This window comes from Agelaius phoeniceus, chromosome Z (genome assembly GCF_051311805.1).
Source record: "Agelaius phoeniceus isolate bAgePho1 chromosome Z, bAgePho1.hap1, whole genome shotgun sequence".
NCBI classification, from domain to species: domain Eukaryota; kingdom Metazoa; phylum Chordata; class Aves; order Passeriformes; family Icteridae; genus Agelaius; species Agelaius phoeniceus.
This window is the reverse complement of record NC_135303.1, coordinates 48,027,842-48,047,058: the sequence shown is the minus strand read 5'-3', so window position 1 is coordinate 48,047,058 and position 19,217 is coordinate 48,027,842. Positions and strand designations below refer to the sequence as shown.

At 38.5% G+C, this 19,217-nt stretch overlaps 1 protein-coding gene across 4 annotated transcripts in view; it reads right to left on the bottom strand.

The window, feature by feature from the left end:
• The window catches only part of RNF38 (ring finger protein 38), a 104,341-nt gene that overhangs the window by 20,233 nt on the left and 64,891 nt on the right, over positions 1–19,217 (bottom strand). For all 4 annotated transcript variants that reach the window (XM_054651925.2, XM_077171117.1, XM_054651929.2 and 1 more), the window contains 3 exons: positions 9,707–9,900; positions 4,469–4,682; positions 1,472–1,639 (listed from right to left, as the gene is read on the bottom strand). In XM_054651925.2, the coding sequence (XP_054507900.1) occupies positions 1,472–1,639; positions 4,469–4,682; positions 9,707–9,900 (576 nt within the window). The remainder of the gene's footprint in view (positions 1–1,471; positions 1,640–4,468; positions 4,683–9,706; positions 9,901–19,217) is intronic.

Sequence of the window (19,217 nt, the reverse complement as noted above, 5' to 3'; positions counted from 1 at the left end):
ACATACTGAGACTAATTGGTTGCAGTCAGATTTGCAGCAAAAAAAGTGAGGTTATGGTGGACACATACATAGTACCCATAGTGCTCTTAGCCAAAAAGGCCTATGGCATGCATGGCTAAGAAAGCAACTGGTGAAACTAGTAAAGTGATTCTGCTCCTCCATTCAAAAACTGTAACATTTATCTCAATTCCTGGGCCCAGTTGTGGGCATGCCAGTGCCAAACACAGACAATGACAACATGATAACCAGGTCTTGGTGAAAGTCATGATGGCCAGTGACTTGGAGAGAACTGCATAAAAGAGGGCAGAACTAGACTTGTTCTTCTTTAACAAGAGAAAAGTAAGCAAATACCTTACCCCTGTGTCTAACTACTTCCTGAGAGTGGACAGGAAGAATACAAGACCTCCTCAAGAAGCAAAGTTGAAAGAGCACAAGACCAATGGGACCAAGATGCAACGAAGAAAACTCAACCAGACATCCAGAGGAAGTTCTTCATCACAAGGACAGTCAAACACTGAAGCAGAAACTTACAGGTGCTGTGAAATCTCCATACTTGGAAGCTGGTACTGCAGCAGGTGACCACCAGACAACCTCCAGAGTCCTCTTTTAACTTAAAACTATTCCTCAATTTTATGCTTTAACAGAAAAAAGCATAAAATCTGCCTGCTGATGCTACAGAAACCGAACTGTTTATATTCATTTGTACTGGATCTATTCTCTCAACACACTAGATTAACTGTTGTACATTGAAAACAAAAACCAGAGCTTTACTCCTATATGTATTAAAAGGAAAACTGCATTGTTGAATTAAAAAACCTTTTATGAATTGCACAGATAATATACCTATTCAAAGCATAGGGTAAGATTATTAGTATGCGTTGGATGGATTTCCCTAAGCCCCAATGCAGTTTCAGATTTTTCTCTGTTGTTTCTTAGGATATGTTCCTTCTTTCCTTGCTGAATTTACTACGAATTGTTCCAGTCTCTGGGTACTTATTCTGAGATTGCTTTGTTCCACTACCACCACCACTAAACAGAAGAAAAAGCCTGTCTCTCATGCTGCCTCAGGGATACACATCAGCTCATGTAACAGAGTTTCACCAATTTGACAGGAAAGGAACTGATTCTCACAAATAATCCAGACTTGCCAGTATCATGCTGCAGACCTTGCTGCCTCTCATGGGGATAGATGGTACCTGGGCATGATAAACACAAACTACCCTTACTCTTCAATGGGCAGCCTAAAGAAATAGATGGGTCATATCAAGGGTTTTGTTTCAGTGCCACACAGGCTTACTCATTTCACAGAAAGCACCACAGGAAAAGCAAAGTTACACACTGCTGGCAGAGACCAACATTATACCAACATCAGAAGTGTACACTAGACACTGTATATTGTACTGCATATGACATTTTAGATTTGTACTAGAAAACCAGATTGAAGCTGGTATAGTTAGAGAGACCTACTTACTGGGGGAGGCACACTGCAAACTGGAAGGTGCTGGCCACTGAAAACCACTGAGCACCCTGGGACCTGCTGTGTGCTGCAGGCTGGAATGTGCTGGCCTGTGCAAAGTGGTATCCCATGTGGAGCCACGGTTGTCACTGTGTATGAAACAGGAACTGTGCCCTGATGGATCTGCAGCAAAAGGAAAAGAAAACGTATTTAATAACTTACTGTAAAGTCTTAACTCTCTTGTACAGCACAGTAAGACACTAAGCTTTTATTTACACATCAGAAAAATAATATATTCACAAAGGAAGTGTAATAGGAGGTACATGGCTGTAATTTCCGTTCATTAAAATGTTTTAATCAATGGAATGTTATTTATTGATAAAATTCAGAATTTCTGGGCAAGAGGGACCTCCCAGCTTAACATGTTAAAACTTCAGTGGCACCTTAGTCACTCAGAAGCATGTCAGACTATTAATCCTGCCTACCCTCCCTTCTCTCCGCAAGTTAATTATGAAATTATTATTTCACATGGTAACTCCCATATAAAAAGCTAATTTACAAGCAGCTCAAAATTTTTCTCAGTTCTGAAGGGCTGATTCAGTACTAATTCAAGAGACTTGTATCTTTAAAAAACAAAAAAATTTTCCAGATTTTCTTTCTTCCTAAGAGACCACTCTCTTGATTCACTTTCAAGCCAGCATTTAAGCTGAATTCCTAACTTAACTAACAGAACAGCTAACTAGAAAGCCGAAAAGGAAAAGTTAACATGACTAAGAGGCAGCAGACCCTAACTGTCCAGACTCACATTAGGAAACCATGTAACCGAATTTTCTAACTAGTGGCAATCTCTAAAACTTAATCATCAAACCAAGATCCAAAGGTATTCTGCACCTAGAAACCACATGGGATGTTTGTTTGTTTGAAATTTTGTTGTTGGTTTTGTTGGATTCTTTTAACACTGAACGATCTTTTAACATTTTCATGCTCTAGTAAAACTGAAAAGGTTTAAGAGTCAGGAAGTACAGATTAATTGAAAGTAATTATTTCAAAGCACTCTCTTCTTTCATGATCAGCCAAAATAGAACCTTCTTATTTAAAACAGAACAAGAACAGCACCTCATGAAGGTGAGAATGAGCAAAGAGAGCTAAACTACCAAGTGGGAGTGTACAGCCAAATGAAGAAACCAAAATAGAACACAGATCACTGAACACAGGTTAAAATCCCAAATATCAATAATGACAGAAACCAGGTTCAGGAAAGACACAGAACTTGAACCAGTTCTGGCTCTGCTACAAAAAGCTGGGCATAAGTGCAATGCTATATGTGATCCTGGAATGTTTGTTGCTCATAATAATAATAATAATAATAATAATAATAATAATAATGAAATTACTTCTTATAATGTTCATGCCCCTGAATTGGAAAGTAGCACCATGGAAGACCTCAGTCAGTCTGGAAATACATCTAATCACAGACAGTGTTTGGCAGTGGAATGGAAAACTGTTCAGCCAGACTTGTAATGAGCTTACAACATAAAGCAAGAGCATTTTCAGACCTCCAGCAGAAGAACTCCTAAAAATGTAAGTTTGTGAGATGCTAGAATGGCACTGGATTCTATCCTTTCACTTGGTTCCAAATGCAAATAATTCCCTGCTGAGAACTGCTCTGCACACATAGTATGACACACTAGTGCTACGCATCTGCACTGAATGCCAACCAGCTTTTAAGCACAGATGTTACAGCAGCATTCCGTGCGTGTGCAGCTCCCAATGTGGACATCCACGATCTACTCGCAGCTATGTAGCAAGCAGTGTACTTGTGCTATGGCCTGTTAATTTAGTAGACAACAAAGGTTACCTCAACAGGATCACAGAATCATTTAGGAAATAGAAAAGACCACTAAGCTCATCAAGTCCAACCATTAACCCAGCACTGCCACCCCCAAATCATGTCCGTAATTGCCACACCTATGTGTCTTTTAAATACCACCAAGCATGGTGCTTCACACCTCCCTGAGAAGCCAGATCCAATGCTTGACCAACCTTTCAGTAATTTTTCGTAATATCCAGTCTACACTACCATTGTACAATTTCCTCCTGTCCTGTCACTTGTTACTTGGGAAACCAATGCCCAGGTTACAACCTCCTTTCAGGTACTTTTAGAGATTGATAAAGTCTTCCCAGAGCCTCCTTTTCTCCAGGGTAAACACACCCAGCTCCCTCAGCCACTCCTCATATGATCCATGCTCCAGATCCTTCACCAGTTCCACTGCTCTTCCAAGGACGTGCTCCATCAATGCAATGTCCTTGTAGTGAGAGGCCCACAACTTCTTTTACAGGTTCTCAGTTACAGAATTCTATACAAAGTGCTGTCACAGAGAGGAATTATTTACTTTCTGGACCAACTTGAATATAATTTTTTCATATAATTTACGGAGGAATTGATTAGGCTTGGAGAGTTGATTTAGTTATGTAACAAAACTATTGTGATTCCTGCTGCTATGCAGACAACCAACTATAGGGATTGTAATTCTACCTCTAAATAATACATTTTAACTATTTTGTGACTCCTAAGCTAAGGTGAAGCATTTCATGTGAAATAGAATACATAATTAATAGTATCATATTACATCTTTATTGCAAGAAACTAATTACAAAAGCAAAATAACTGCATTTCAAAGGTTTGAGACAGAGACATACAGAAATATGCCAATTTATGCACTGACAAATTGTTAAGTATGAATTGTTAAGTATCAATCTTCTTTATTAAAAGTGTGAATGTCTGGGGTTTTTTTTTTTACTGCCTACTGCAATGCTTCATACACATAATATTCGACAATAACCACCACTCTGCAAGAAGTCAAATAGAAATTAGTGCTCTGTGACTTTCATTGTCAATCATGAGAGGAGATGATTTGGTGAGGAAAGGGATCTTGAAGATGGTGGGAAAACCCCCCCAAAACCAAACACCACCTCTCAAACAGCCTTCTCATTGTGCTGTAAAAATTTTACCTGATCATGAATGTCAACCATCACTGCATTCTGCTGTGGTGGGTGAGCAGCTGGGTGCAACATCCGAGGAGATACATTCGGTGGGCGAAAGGCTCGAGGCTCTTCTATTGCTTGCTGCTGTCCATAGGAGAGATGGTGATAGTTTTCATCCTGGCTAATAGAATTATGTCTAGACAAACGATCTCTCCTTGTTCTTTGACGTCGAACGGGAGGACTGGAAATGCATTAAAAAAATTAGAGGTTATGTAAATGACATAAATCCTTCTTACTAACTAAAACGTCAGGAGAATCAAATATCAAGGAATCTTTTGAACTGCAAAATTTTACTAGAACAATTTTAGTAGATTGGAATAAAATTTTTTTAAGGACAGAACTGCTAGAATCCTTATAAATGACACTTTTTTCAGTATGGAAATGCTTAGCAGAGCTTAACTTAAGGCTGTTAGGGAAACCAAGAGGAGAACTGCAATGTAAATATTACCTTGTTAAAAAAATAACACTTGGATTGCCAAAAGTCAAGACAGCAATCTTCATGATATTCCCATGCCTTTATTATATCTACGTAAAAATCCTTCATTAAATGATCAGAGATTTACCCAGGGTCTTTGTTTCAACCATACCACAGACTGATTGCTTGCTTAGTAAAAGCAGACAAAGCAATAGACTTCTTTGGAGAAACAAATTAATTTTTCAGCTCTCACATGTTCACTGCATAATTGAGTGCATTCTACAATTCTCTCCAGGAGAAGAGAGCTCTCCAGGAGGTCCCAGGAAATTATGATTGTGGCACTGTTTCTTTTCCAGAGTGGAGAACTTCTGTAGACAGACTTAGACCACAGCATATATCTGCTAGAGCAACTGATCTACAGGTGTAGGATTTCATTATGTATTCTTATATAATTGTGTGCAAGTTCTGAGTAGAGCTGCAACTATCTTGAGCTAAAAGTTCTAGAAATCGGAAACCACTGGCTCAGGTTCAGCACCCAGAAAATGATGCACACAGATGTGATAAACTCACTATGAGAAGTTTTGAACAAGTCTTTTCTCATTTATTTGGAAAGGGAAAGCACTGAGAGCACAAAATGATCTTGCAGTACTTTCAGCACATGCTTTCCAATCTCCACCACACACTCAAGTTACAGGTCCCAGAAGCAACAGCATATTAAAGCTACATGGGGTGAAATGGTTTCCCATTTATGAAACAGGCTAAAGGATCTAAACTGCAGAGAAGAGACAAAAAGAATCTGTGACCATTACTAGAACATGTCCTCTCCAACTGCATGGAACAGAATTTCTGCTATTATCAAATAAAAATCATATAAACCTGCAACCTGTTGGCAAATCCCAGATACTTCTCAGGCTGAGCCAACTTTTCTGCTGCATGAAACAGACATACTCGGGGAAAGCGAGACCACATCACCAGCTACCCAGATGCAACTGTAAGCATATGATACAATGTCTCAAGCCACTATTTTCCTACCCTACCTCACAAAGATTTTTGACGCTATTGCCTCTAAGAACTGAAACAAATGGTAATTCTCAACCGGTCAGACAGAAGGCATAAGGCCAGGCTGTAACACAGCAAAGAAAAACCCAAACAAATTTTAAAATGCATAGCCACCTTTATTTTTATAAACAACCATGGCAAAACATACAAGCTGTGTTTTCTTCTAACCACTGAGAAACCTAAATTTTAGTTCTTACAAGTATATTTTAAACCCAGTTATACCATATTAGTAATAAAGTTCTTTCCTGAAGTGTTTGCTGCATGCTGCATTGCTTTATTACTAATATGGTATAACTGCTACATTCTCCTTAGGTAAAACTGGCATATATCATTTCTAATCATGGAACTAGTAATGCAGAAGATGTTCTACTGTTTGGAGTACTCAGTTGTTTTAAATTTGCCATTTCCTGCTATGAAACAGAAATGGTCTGAATAACTTAACATAAAAATACCTATGTGAGGATTTTTCTTTGGAAAAGCTCCAAAAATAGAGAAAAGTTACAAAAGACAGTACCACTGCTTCAGAAGAACAAAAATTCTCTTAACTGCCACCAGCACTTAGACAAGGTGGCTTCTTAGACAAGGCAGTAGTTCTCATAAAACTAGTCTTGCCTCTGTCTTAGTTAAAAGGCCTGGTTTTACTTTTCCATGAACCCAGAATTACGAAAAAGCCAACAAAGGCTGGCAAAAATTCTGGAGTATCTTTTAAAATGAATGAATAAGTATCATTCTCTGGAAAAAAGCAAAGCTGTATTTTTTCCTGTGCAGAATTATAAATATACTATCCTTTCAGTCAGCAAAAGTCAGAATATCTGGATACAGAGCTTTATTAGCTTCTGAATTATTGGAAATTACTTCAGAATAATTGTCAAGACATGGGTCTAAACTATTATTAAACTTCAGTAATGAATCTGTGCTTGAGGTGTTTAAAAACAGCCACAAAAAATCCTCTGTTACTAAATGCACACTAAAAACATGGTAAATGCCAGGTTAAAACAGAGACAGGATGAAAATGGTGAAAAAGTTGCAGGAATTCCTACCCTCAGGTAAGAACAGCCATCAAAATGTATCCATAACTGCAGAGTTAGTACGTGCAGATCTTAGTATTTCTAACAAGGGTGATTTCTTTGCAGTAAGACATTCTTGAATCCCTTTAGTTCAGAATTACATTCAAGACAAGGAGGAAAGGAAACACAGATGAAAGGTAAGGCACAGCAATGGTACAGATCCCCCCATTTCACAATGACTGATAAAGATAAATTGGAATGGCCTTCTCTGTTTCACATAGGCGTGCATTATGCTTTTACATTCATAATTTATCTGTACTATATATAAGTATCTAGACAAAAATAATCTTTCTGCAAATTCACGCCAGAAGGCTATCTTTATTAATGCAGTATTTGTTTGCTTACAATGAATCAGAATAAAAAACCACAATAAATCCGGGCACTCTTGTGTTAGGCACAGTACAAAATCATTGATACCAAGAGGAAAGGTCAAAATAGTAAGGTAGGTAATAAAAAAAAAAAAAAATCCAGGTAATAAAAATACCAAAGACAGACTGTCCTGACCAACAGGAGTCAACTGGTAGGATGAAGGAGTTAATGCTGATGACACTAGGGCAGTGATGTCCACACTAGACACACTTCAAAGGTTTTGCCTGCACTTGCCCTAGCCTGCTTCCTTGAGCTCAGTGACCATTTGCTGCTGGAGTTCACCTTTCATCTTATCTTAAACCTGAAAGCCTGCTAAACTCTGAAACCATTCTGCAATGAGAAGGGAAAACAAAGCAGGGAAAACAAAAAAATTTGCTTCAAAAGCATAAGCATAACCTCACCTAAAGCATTAATAACAGATGCACTCATAGTGATCTTAAGGACTCAAGCTTTTGATCTATGAGAATGGCTATTAGTTCTGGTATGACTCCACAGCACTCTTAAGACTCAGAAAGACTCCTGCAAAACAAGAACATTGTTCTCCCTAAAAACACTGGTTCTAGAAGAAACTAGGTGCAATGTTATTGTGGAACTGAACTGGAGCTAGCTCAAATGCAACACTGCACCCAAGCTAAAAAATGCACTGACTCAAGTGCAGGGAAACAAAGTACTGATACATTCAGGTGTCTCTGATTAGAGCAAAATCTTGTGTTATTACCCAGGAGCAGGTGAGCTGGCTCTAAAAAGAGTAATGTTTGTGTTCATAAAGCTGCAGCCAACCTAACAGTTCCGGTCAGACTGAAGATGGCCTGGCAATGAGGTGTCTCTCTCTTTGCAATGACTTACTTGTGAAAAGCCACAGGCTACTACTTCATTAGCACTTGACTGTATCTGAACAGCAAGACACTTGCCCGAGCACATTCAGCCCTTATACATTTCCACTCTTATTCTCCATTCCACAGTATATCCAAACTGTCTAGATTCTGCTGTCAAGCATTTAGCTAGACAACTAGACAGATAGTCAGTTAAGCAAGCTGTTTAACTCTGCAGATGTTAATGAACACTGCAAAGAAATTTGTGTAAGCTGACTGGACACCAAACAAAAATGACTGAATGCACATAAGCTAGGCATCTCAGCTCAAAACATCTGAGGTCAAGATCATTTTGTGGACCAAATGCCCCTAACAGAGCATCCTTGTACCAAACTATATGAAAGGTCTGATCTTCTGTCTTCGCAACAACCCTTTTAAGTTCACAATTTAATCTCTTTCCTAAGTCTGACAAGCTGCATTGAGAGCTGCACATTTTACATGCCACTGATTGAAGACTTTCAAATTCATGAAGTTGAAGCAAAGATACAAAAATAGCATGCTTTAAGCTTTCTTGCTGCAAAAGTACTGGGGGACCATTGTTGACAAATTTGATTCGTGGAATCTGAAGAAAACTAGCTAAATAGATCTTAAACCTAAATTTCATATTAATGAAAAAGGGCAGACATGGGGTTTTTTTTAGTACAAACCAAGCTAAAACATTTCTTAGAAGCAAACAGAGACAGTGTATTTTAGCTTGCATAAGACGACTCAGTATATTTGAGGCAGAATGTGAGGCAATGAAAGCTTCTGTTTTGGATAATTTGTTTAACTAGAATAGCAAAAAAAAATCTGTGCGTTCATGTTTTGCTAGAGTATCATCCATCCAGGCCCCAGTTCCAATTTCTCTCTTCCATAACCATTAGAACTTATTCCAAAATCTCTGCTTTGAGAAGTTAATGAGCCACAAGCTAAAACCAACATGAAAATCTAATTACTACTGCACATGAATCACCCACCTCAGCAAACATGTGACACTATGCTAACCTTCTCATCTCCAGCTGGTGTCTCTCATCTTTATTTTGATTGGTTTTAAGTACAATAATAATTGTGACTGTAGTGAAAATTATGGTATTACACGAGTAATTCTTAACACCTTTAAAAGTACCCTGATGAGAAAGATTTTTCCTTTTTTTTCTACATGTTTTTTACCTCAGCACAGAGTAATAGAGAATTACATCCATAATAAAAAACGTTTGGAGCTCTCTTTTCCTCAAGCTGACTTTTCAGATAAATTACAAGATGATGCACCAGCCTGAAATACTTCCAGTAGCCTTTTAGTCACAACTGCATTATATTACAGCTCAAAGGAAATGTTAGCATGTTTACCATGTGTAATCTAATCAGTGCTACGCAAAACACACTTTCCTTGAGCTAAAATCAGAAAGAATAAGAACTTGTTTCCCAAGCTACCGAGCTTGCTTACCTCCTCCTGTTTCGTGCAGGTGTGTTGCATCGTTCCCCTGAGAAGTGGTGTTGGTTGGGTCGAGCCAAAGGAGGTTGCCTGTTTGATGTCATCTCCCATGGTCGCATTGGTGGTGATGGGGCTGGTGATGCTGCTGTGTAGTCAAAGACGGAATGGGAAAGGCGTTGTCGCTTGGGACTAGGACTGTCTTCACTCTACACCAGTGCAAAGAAAACAAAAACAAAACTGAAACAAAACCAACCTCCAGATGAGTGAATTGCAAACCATACTTCAGTATTGCTTTGCACCTAGCATTACAAGTGACTCACTGAAAATTGAAAACATCATGAAATTTAGCACCTACAAGTATTCACCTTTATATTTTGTTTATAAACACTGATTTTTTTATGGTTCCCTAACCTCTAGAAAAATTACTACTTAAATTACACTTTAGCAGCACTAAAATATTAAATTCCAACATCCATGCAAAATCAAAACTCTATCAGAAAAGAGTAACATGAAGAAAGTAACCTATCACCTATTTTACATTCCTCTTGCCATAGCACTTACAGGCTACAGAAGGAGATGTATAAACACATCTTCACAGCAATGGAATCAGTACTAGTCAGTAAGCAGCTGGTACATTGAGCTTGCTCTCTGCATTGGACCCCCATCCTATCAGATCTGTACCTAGCTAATCTGACATTTGCTTTGTACTGCAGCCTATTTTAATTCTGCTAACTCAGCACAGAGATGCTTCATCCTTCTAGTTATTCATGTAATCATAACCATTCATACACATAACCTGAAAAAAAAATTATCAATCTCCAGTTAAACTTAACTCCACAAGCCCTACTCCTTCATAGCCTGAAATTTCCAGTGCTGATGCAAAGTTCATTCACTTCCAAGCAATGTTTTCCCAGCTGGCTATGAACACAACTTCCACTGTGTGTCCATGCTATCTAATAGGGCTGTCATTCTTTTCAGAAGCTCCCACCAATGCCTATGAAGCCAGCATAAAATGCAATAAACATCCCTCCCTTCCACCCCACTATTCTGCCAAAATTAAAATACGTTATGCTGTTAATAGACATGACAACTGAAAATACAGAAAAATACACATCAAACTGCAGAAATCAGCAACTGAACAAAAAACTAAAACCACATGAACTACCACTGGAACTATCCTTGAGTCCAAGCATTATGCAAACTTCTCTGACAGAATTCCTAGTGCAAGCAAACTTCTAGTATTTAGTTGGCCTCCAGCTTGTCCAGTCACTCCACCACTCCTGTTTCAGTCCATCACTGCACTATTTCAATCACATTTGCATGTAATTGCAGATAGCTGAAGCAGAGAAAACAACTTGTCTGCAACGGCTTTGTGTTCCAGAACTGCCCCCTCGCCCTAGATTGTTAGAGGTCTCACTTCAGACTTATCTGTAGACTGGACTCTGGACCTCTCCTGCCTCTTAGCTTTACAGGAGCATTTTATTTTCTGAACAGTATTTTGTTGCTTCTTGGTAGGTTTCCATCAACATATAGTTTGTACTCCAGCATTCTTTGCAGTGCAAGGACATTCCTTTAAGAACGAGAAGTTTTGTTCAGGTGTTCAAAAGACAAAAGGTTTTTCCTCTCTTTGACTTGTGGCCATTTTTTACAAAATTTTAGAGCTTTTCAGTCTCTTGTCTTCAAATACTTTAACACAGATTGTAGTCTTCCCCTACTGTATCTTATCTAAAACAGTCATCTTCCTTAGAGAACCATCCTGATAATCCATGCATCTGCTTGTTGCTCAATCTCTTTTGAACTCCTTAACCAACTGCACTTTAATTTTTTAGAGAAAAATAGGTTAAAAGGCAGGTATGCACCTGATGGTTCATGACAGTAGATGTCCAGGTAAAGGGTGACTCTTCCAGAAGGTTGCTAGCCCTGAGCAGCTCAACACCAAAAAAAAAACAACTGGAGGAGATACCCCGTAAGTGCCTTGAGAGCACAGCTTCTGTGAAAACACATATTTTATCAGATTTCAGAGAACACTGCCAAAGGACAAATCTTAAAGCAACTGTGCTACAAGAGTGAGAGAAGGATGATTTGTGGCCCAACTTCTTACACCATGATGACTAAGCCTATTCAAAGAGAAAGACAGGTAATAAAAGTGCTGGTAAATTAGGTATGCTGGGATTTTGTGAGTGCAAAAGAAAATGGCAAATGGAGGAAGAAAAAAAGTGGATTTAGTGAAGCTGGCAGAAAACAAAATCTTGAAAGAATACAATAACCACTTCTATCCTAATACAATCTATACGCGCCTGTGGCTGGGGATCTCCCACTGGTACTGCCCTAATTTAAATGTGACACCCTTCCCAAGCATTAACACTAATATACCCTGCCCCGTAGAAACCAGTCAACTTTGCAAAAACAGCTCCTCTATTATTATTTATTTTTCCTTTTGCATCAGGAGTGCACCACTTCACAAGACTGTGGAGATGTAAACTGCTAAGCAGATTGCCTTCATCACCACTCCAGATTACTAACTCTCACAGATATTTCAAACTCTGTAAGTGCTAACTGCCCTCTGCAGTAATCAACAGTAATTTTACTCAAAACTGTTTCCCATTGGAACAAAAATAAAGGTAAAGTAATTTTTTGGAACTACATGTACAGAGATTTAAAATGTAATTGTGTCTTTTTCTGTACTGAAAAAGAAGTAACCTGAAGCTAAGCTCAACTTATTTGCAAACAGACTCTATAAAAACCGCAATATAAACCTAATTAATTGAAGACCTCATGTTTTGTCTTAGTTTTTATTAAGAAACCAATTCTCATGTGGTAATTGTATCAAGGTAATACTAGCATGCAGGAAAGTACAAGGAGCTAATAAGAGACGCATATCCTGTATAATTTTGTTTTCATGTTATTTTCAATCAGCATGTGGAATAACTACATATTGACAGTATTTTAGACAGTTGTTTCAGCCTACCTTATTATTATTCGCCACTAAGTTCAGTAGTTTATTTGTGGAATATACGATAATTTCCAAAATGACAAGTCTCCAAATCCCAAATGGCTCTTACTGTTTCTTGTTAGTACTCAAAATATTTTCTGGCACTATTCCTAATTTTTTCAACCATACACTATGTATTTTTCTCATGTCCAACATGCAACAAGAACAGACTGATGGCAGTTATCAAGAACACTCTACCTAGCATTTAACTAACAAGATAAACTCACTGCCCTTCTTTAAAATACACTGAACCAAAAGAGCACGAAGAACAGGAATATAGATTACTTCGTATTTAAAGAAAGCAGTACCAGAACAAAGTCATCAGACTTTTACTAGTAAAAGAAGCAGCTTATGTCAGGCCACTAAAATATACAATCTCATCCCTAAAAGTGGGCATTCCACTGATATTCCCAAAAGTTATCATTTCACTGACATACGTAGCATAGCTGTCTCATACTCATCCGTGCACCCCATAAACTCTCATTACTGTAATGGTAATAAAGGCGAATACAGAGTTTGCTCGTTTGTAAAACACTGTTTAAAAGTGTTTGTTCTATTTCTGTATAGGTTTCTTGCAGTAATGTTTTATCTGAAAGCTTTTCCATTTTATTTGGGAAAAACAAGGTATTTTCACCAAGACAACACCCTCTGAGGTGTGTTTTTGCCACTGTCCTTTTCCAGTAAAATTATAAATACTGCAGCCACACACTGATTATTAACCATCACAGAATGGAATTATTAGCAAAGCCATTACTGCAAATATCTGAAAATCATTTTCCTCTCCAACTCCCTATATATTTCCACTTAATGGTCCTGCGAAACACAAGAAACTACTCCATACCCTCCATCTATCCTGTAGCCCACAAAAAACCTGTATTTTAAAAGCAAACTAGTACTTCAGGAGTATTCTCATGCATAGCCCATAGAAGGCTTTACATAATCTGATGGGCATGCCCTATAAAACCCTACCACAGGCTGACCAGAAATCATCAGCTGCATGTTTGTTCTTCATGACTGCATACTGAAAAGGAAAGTATTTTTCCCCATGACACTGAAGCCCTAAGTTTTAGCTTTAATATTTTTCAGATTCTGTACTGCCTAGGTGTGTAGTTCTGAGCTTCATATTAAGTGTTGTTAAGCTCTCTTCACAGAGTAGGTAGACAAAACAATTCTTTTTCTAGCTTGGGACCAAGGACAACCATTAACAAGTTTAAGGCCCAAGAGCATAAACAAGGGTGAACTGTAGAGAGAAAACAAGAAGAATGGGACTTCATAATCTGAAGGTATAATTGGACAATTAACCCCAATACGCAAATAGACCAAAATTTAAGGAAGTATGGGACCTCGTAACCGGTCATCCATTTGGTGACCAGTCTGGGTTTATCCTGGGTGTAGCCCTGGCCAGGCTCTTACACTGCCCAAGGTGTATTCTTTTTAACTTTTAACATATACCTATTTAATTCTTTAACTCTGTCTAGCCTCTGTTCTAGGTCAGCTTTCTCAAGGCATCAATACAAGTTGGTAAACATCAACATCTATAAGCATTTTCAAATTTAACTACAGACATCTAGTAAACTGAGTATTCTGCATATCCTATCTGCTCCAACAATTCTAACAATTGTAATATGAATTACATTTCAACATTTCTGTTAGTCTGATTGTACCTATAATAACAGTAAGTTCTTGGGCTGAACAGACAGTTACATCCAAATGCAGTGGCTTGTTCATTATCCAAGACCAAACTAATCCTAAGTACATTTTTTGGCCAAGGTCGAATAAGCTCTGCCCACAATCCTAAAACCAAGGCAAGGGAAATCACGTATGTGACAGATGAAGCCATTTAAGGCCAGATGGCTTTGTAAGCATTACTGTCTTCTTCCATCTCTTCCACAGAAACCAGAAGCTGCAGAAGTTTAACTTTGGTGTGGCATTACAATGCAGAGTTTACAAGCTCACACAACTCCCCTGTAGCTGTCACTATAGATACAAATTCTGTAGGAAACCAACAAAATAATTCAGATAGCTACATCCCCTCCAGCTCCTGCCACCAAGAACCTCACTCACTTCTACCACTGGCAAAGCACACCTGGCTGTTGCCAACATCTCCAGAGCGACTCCAGCTGCTGGCCTAGTTTCTTCTCAAGCTGGTCTCACCTAGCCCCTGCAGCACTCACACACATGGTACAGAAAGTGAAATTACATATAGAGGCAGTTAAGAAAAGATCTAATAAAACAAGACAGACTGCAGAGATCAGGCACAGGGCTCAGCCAAACAAGGGTAAAGACTAGCCACAGTTCACCTGCATCAGTCCTTTTTCTGTCTGGCCTCATTTTGTCCCTTTTCCAACTCCCTTCCCTTGCAAATCACCTTCTCAGATGGCATAGTCTCACTGACCTGCCCCAACATCTTAGACTCTCAGGTTTGCATTCTGATCAATCATAGAACCCTTGTTTGTGTGCACATTTTCGATAGCTCATCAGTTACTGTGACAGACCAGGTTTTGTTTCTTGTCTTTGTCTCCATTAAGTTTGCTTGGCAGGTTTGTGTCTTTCTCCATACCTTGTTTATGGCTCTCTCCTTTCTCTCATAATGCCATGCAATGAGGTCTACAATCAAATAATCTCACTGAATTCAACATTGCTACATTCCACATACCCTCTTCAATTAGTGACTGATCCGGTTTGGTCCTTTTATCTACCTCCCTTATTTTCTGGTTCAACAGATTTGTGCCTTAAAATGTTCCTATTTATTACTCCTTTTCTTTTTATCCCCTTTTGGCATTCAAATGTTCCTTGACCAGACACAACTTTACACGAGCTGACGGTTTCTCCTTCCATGTTCCCTTACAGATCACAAAACTCTTTCACGAACAATACAGAGCACAACTGTAATCACTTGGTCAGTCCAGGAAGAGTGAAATGAAGATTACTTCTGAAAACAGTAAAAACTAAGAAGAATATGGGAATAAACAACAGCCCTTCACCCTTACCCTAAACAGGAATATTTAATGAAAATCAAAGGGTTGCTGTAGGGGATGAGATGAATTTGTTATGGTAAACCAGGAAAGTTTGTCTCTCCCATCCAGGTGTGCAAAGTCCAAAGGACATTTTATCTTTTTGCCATGATAACCCAGGATAGTTCACACACCCCCATTTATATGTACTTTAGTACACATGACAGATGCCAGCTGCAGATCTTAGAATTCAGACAGCAGCACCTGCACTCATCAGCCAGTTCCCTAACGAGCAAAACAGGACACTGCATATACATTGTGTACTAATAAGCACAGGTTTTATCATCCTTCCCTGCTGTGCCTTCCCTTGAGCTTCACTCCCAATCAGGTCCCCATTTGATCAGCACTGGTATCCCAGGGCTCCCACAGTGATAACTCAACTTTCATGAAAGCCAAAGCTTTCACATGCTCATTGTCCTGCCTTATTCCTGAGGGATCCACATCTACAATTTGTATAACAGTGAGGGGGGAAAAAAAAAAGAATAGGATGAAAAGAATATTAACTTGTAAGCTGGCAGATTAAAAGCTCTCGGGGACCATGAAGTTTGACATTTCCTTTTAATACATTCTTAAAATTCTAGCTTTAAATAAAACCAGAAAGGAGAAACTATAAGAAGCAACGATGGGGCAGTAAATTAAAAGCCCTGTGCCACAAAACTGGTGAAAAGTAACAGATTTTATGAAAAAGTGGACAACTTCCAAGCCTAATTGGTGTGCTCTTTTCAAGACAAAATAAACAAGGATTATCCAGTTGGACTCAAAGCTGCACGACAAAGGACCTATCCATGTATAAAGATTTGCCGGCAGAATCATACTGTAATGACATACATCTTTCACTGTCAAAAGCTCTTTAGAGGAACTTCAGCTGACAAAATAAACACCAGGAATAAGAATCTTTCGCTAGTATAATTGGATTTGCCTAAAGAATTTTGCTGGCCTAGCTGCACTGGCCAACACAGTGATATTTTTCATGCTGCCAACTGTGTGCCAGTCCAATTAGAGCATGTAACACTGCTCGTTCAACTTCTGCAGGGTAGTAGCATTCAGAACCCTTGCTTCAACTCACCACCATTCACATAACCATTATACCTCTTTTCATGAATAAGAGAACATCTGGAACAGATGCAGTGACTTCTCTAGTAAGAACTGCAAACTGTTACAGCTGTTGACGATGAGCACAATCTTGGTATAACATAGTTATGAAGTCAAGGTTAATGGGTATGTGGTGAGAAAATAAAAATTCTAATATTGATGTCCATGCATCTAATACTGACACCCTGCATCCGCCAGGCACTAGACAGAAATCCTAGAATGTAAATAAGGCTTCATGTGGTTTTGGTTTTTGTTTTTTTTTTTTACTTTCTAGTCAAGCTTTTATTTCAGAGTTGTGACCAGGATAAAACTTGGAAACTTGACTGTCTGGGCACATGCTAGACAACTTCCTGATGAAGGATCAGTAAGGGAAATCTGAATTTGGTCTAATAAAAAGTTGGCAAGAAATGCAGACCTTCCCAAATCTGCAAACGGTTTCAATAAAAGCAGGTGACTGAAAGGAAGGCCAAAATGAGCCAACTCTTGCAAAAGTCCTAGGAGACAGCATCTGGAGGCCTGTGTGCAGTTTTGGGCTCCCCACCACAAGATAAACACTGACATACTGCAGACTCCAATAAAGGGTCACAGAGATGATGAAGCACCTAGAGCATCTCTTGGGCAAAAAAAGGCTGAGACTGCCTCGGACTGACTGATCAGCTTAGAAAAGAGAAGGCTCAGGGCTATCTCATCAGAGAGACATCGCAGGCTCCATGTGAACATGAGTAACTTGACTGAGTACCTGCACAGGTTTCATGGAGGCTGTGGAGTCTCTCTCCCTGGATCATCTCAAAAGCCATGGTCCTTGGCACTTAGCTCTACCTAGACCTGTTTCAGTAGAAGAGCTGGACCAGATGACCTCCAGAAGTCCTTTCCAACTCCAGCCACTGTGATTCTGCAGATGCTAAACACAAGGCTTTTGGAAGCCTTTTTCCTGTGAAAGAAGCGAAGTGCAACTCATATAGGACTTCAGGGTACTTCAAGATGTACCTTTGAGGTGTGAAGTATCCCTGTATCCACAGTTCCCCACTGCACACTAGATACATCTGAATATTCAAAAAGGAAGATAATTTCTTTCTACACTTGAGAACTTTTTTCTTAATTTTTTGTCTTAATTCTCACACTCTCAAGAATTAAGAAAATGAATCTGTAACTAGCACTTGGGATGACAATTCCACAGAGAACAAAAAACACTAAGCATGACACTGTTTCCTATAACCACAGCAAAATCTAAAAAAAAAAAAAGGCAATTAAAAAACTTCATGCTCCTGGTGATATCTCTGTTGATTTATGAAGAAAGTATATCAATTCAGACAGAATAGTGCTTAGCAAGGCACATCATTCTGAAAAGCCTACAATATTTTCTTTAACTTGCTTCTGATTATGTGGTAAGAAAAAAACTAGCCACTACATCTTAAAATGGAAACCAAAGTTCAATAGCCATGTGTCAGGCTGCTGGTACAAAATCTTCTGTAGCAGCTTTATATATATCAGGTTTCTAAGTAATTTTTCTGAATTAAAGATCCCTTCTGAGTGTGGAACAGCAGAAAACTTTCCACAATATTTAGCAGAAGGAACACAATTTGTGAAACAAGAGCAACATTACCAGACGTGGTAAAAAGAAGTGCAAGTTCATCTCTTTTTTTTTGTCTTTCAATGCTGTGATGGTATATATGAATTACGTGGTATGTATAAATTATAGCTGTAACAACTGTACCAAGAACATGCCTCAGTAATCTCTGGCCATCTATAATTCATTTCTGGCTAACAGGATTAATTCATTATTTACTGACAGTGGGCACAAAAGCCAATTTGTTCTTCAGCAATCAGAACTGACAATGAATACTTCATGCAAAGTTTATCTGTGAAGATCTGAGGCATGCAATAGCAAACCACATAGCAATCTACAGAACTGTTTCAAAAAAAAACAGGTGACTGAAAGAAAGGCCAAAATGAGAGAATTCTTGCAAAAGTCCTAGGAGATAGCATCTGGAGTACTGTGTGCAGTTCTGGGCTACTACAAAAAAGAAACACTGACATACAGGACAGTCCAATGAAGACTTGCTTTATTTATGGTCAAAACACCATTAATAAGCTGAATTTTTGATTTGTTGCTTATTCTACATCAGACTGACACTTCTATGTTTTTCCTGTTCTGAAATGCGTTTCTCACTTAAATGATTATTAAGGATATACAAAAAACAACATTAAGAGACAACTACATCTAAACTGCTGAAGTTTCACACAGTAAGTACTTGAAACAGCCCTAAGAATTTGATTATTAGATACCAATTTTTCATTCCAAACACTGGAATATTACTTTGCTGCACACGAATTTAAAACACACAAAGGCATTAGAAAAATGTAAAAATATTAGCATCATTTTTAGCACTACAGAACTCAATAGCATTAAAAAAAAAGGAGGAAA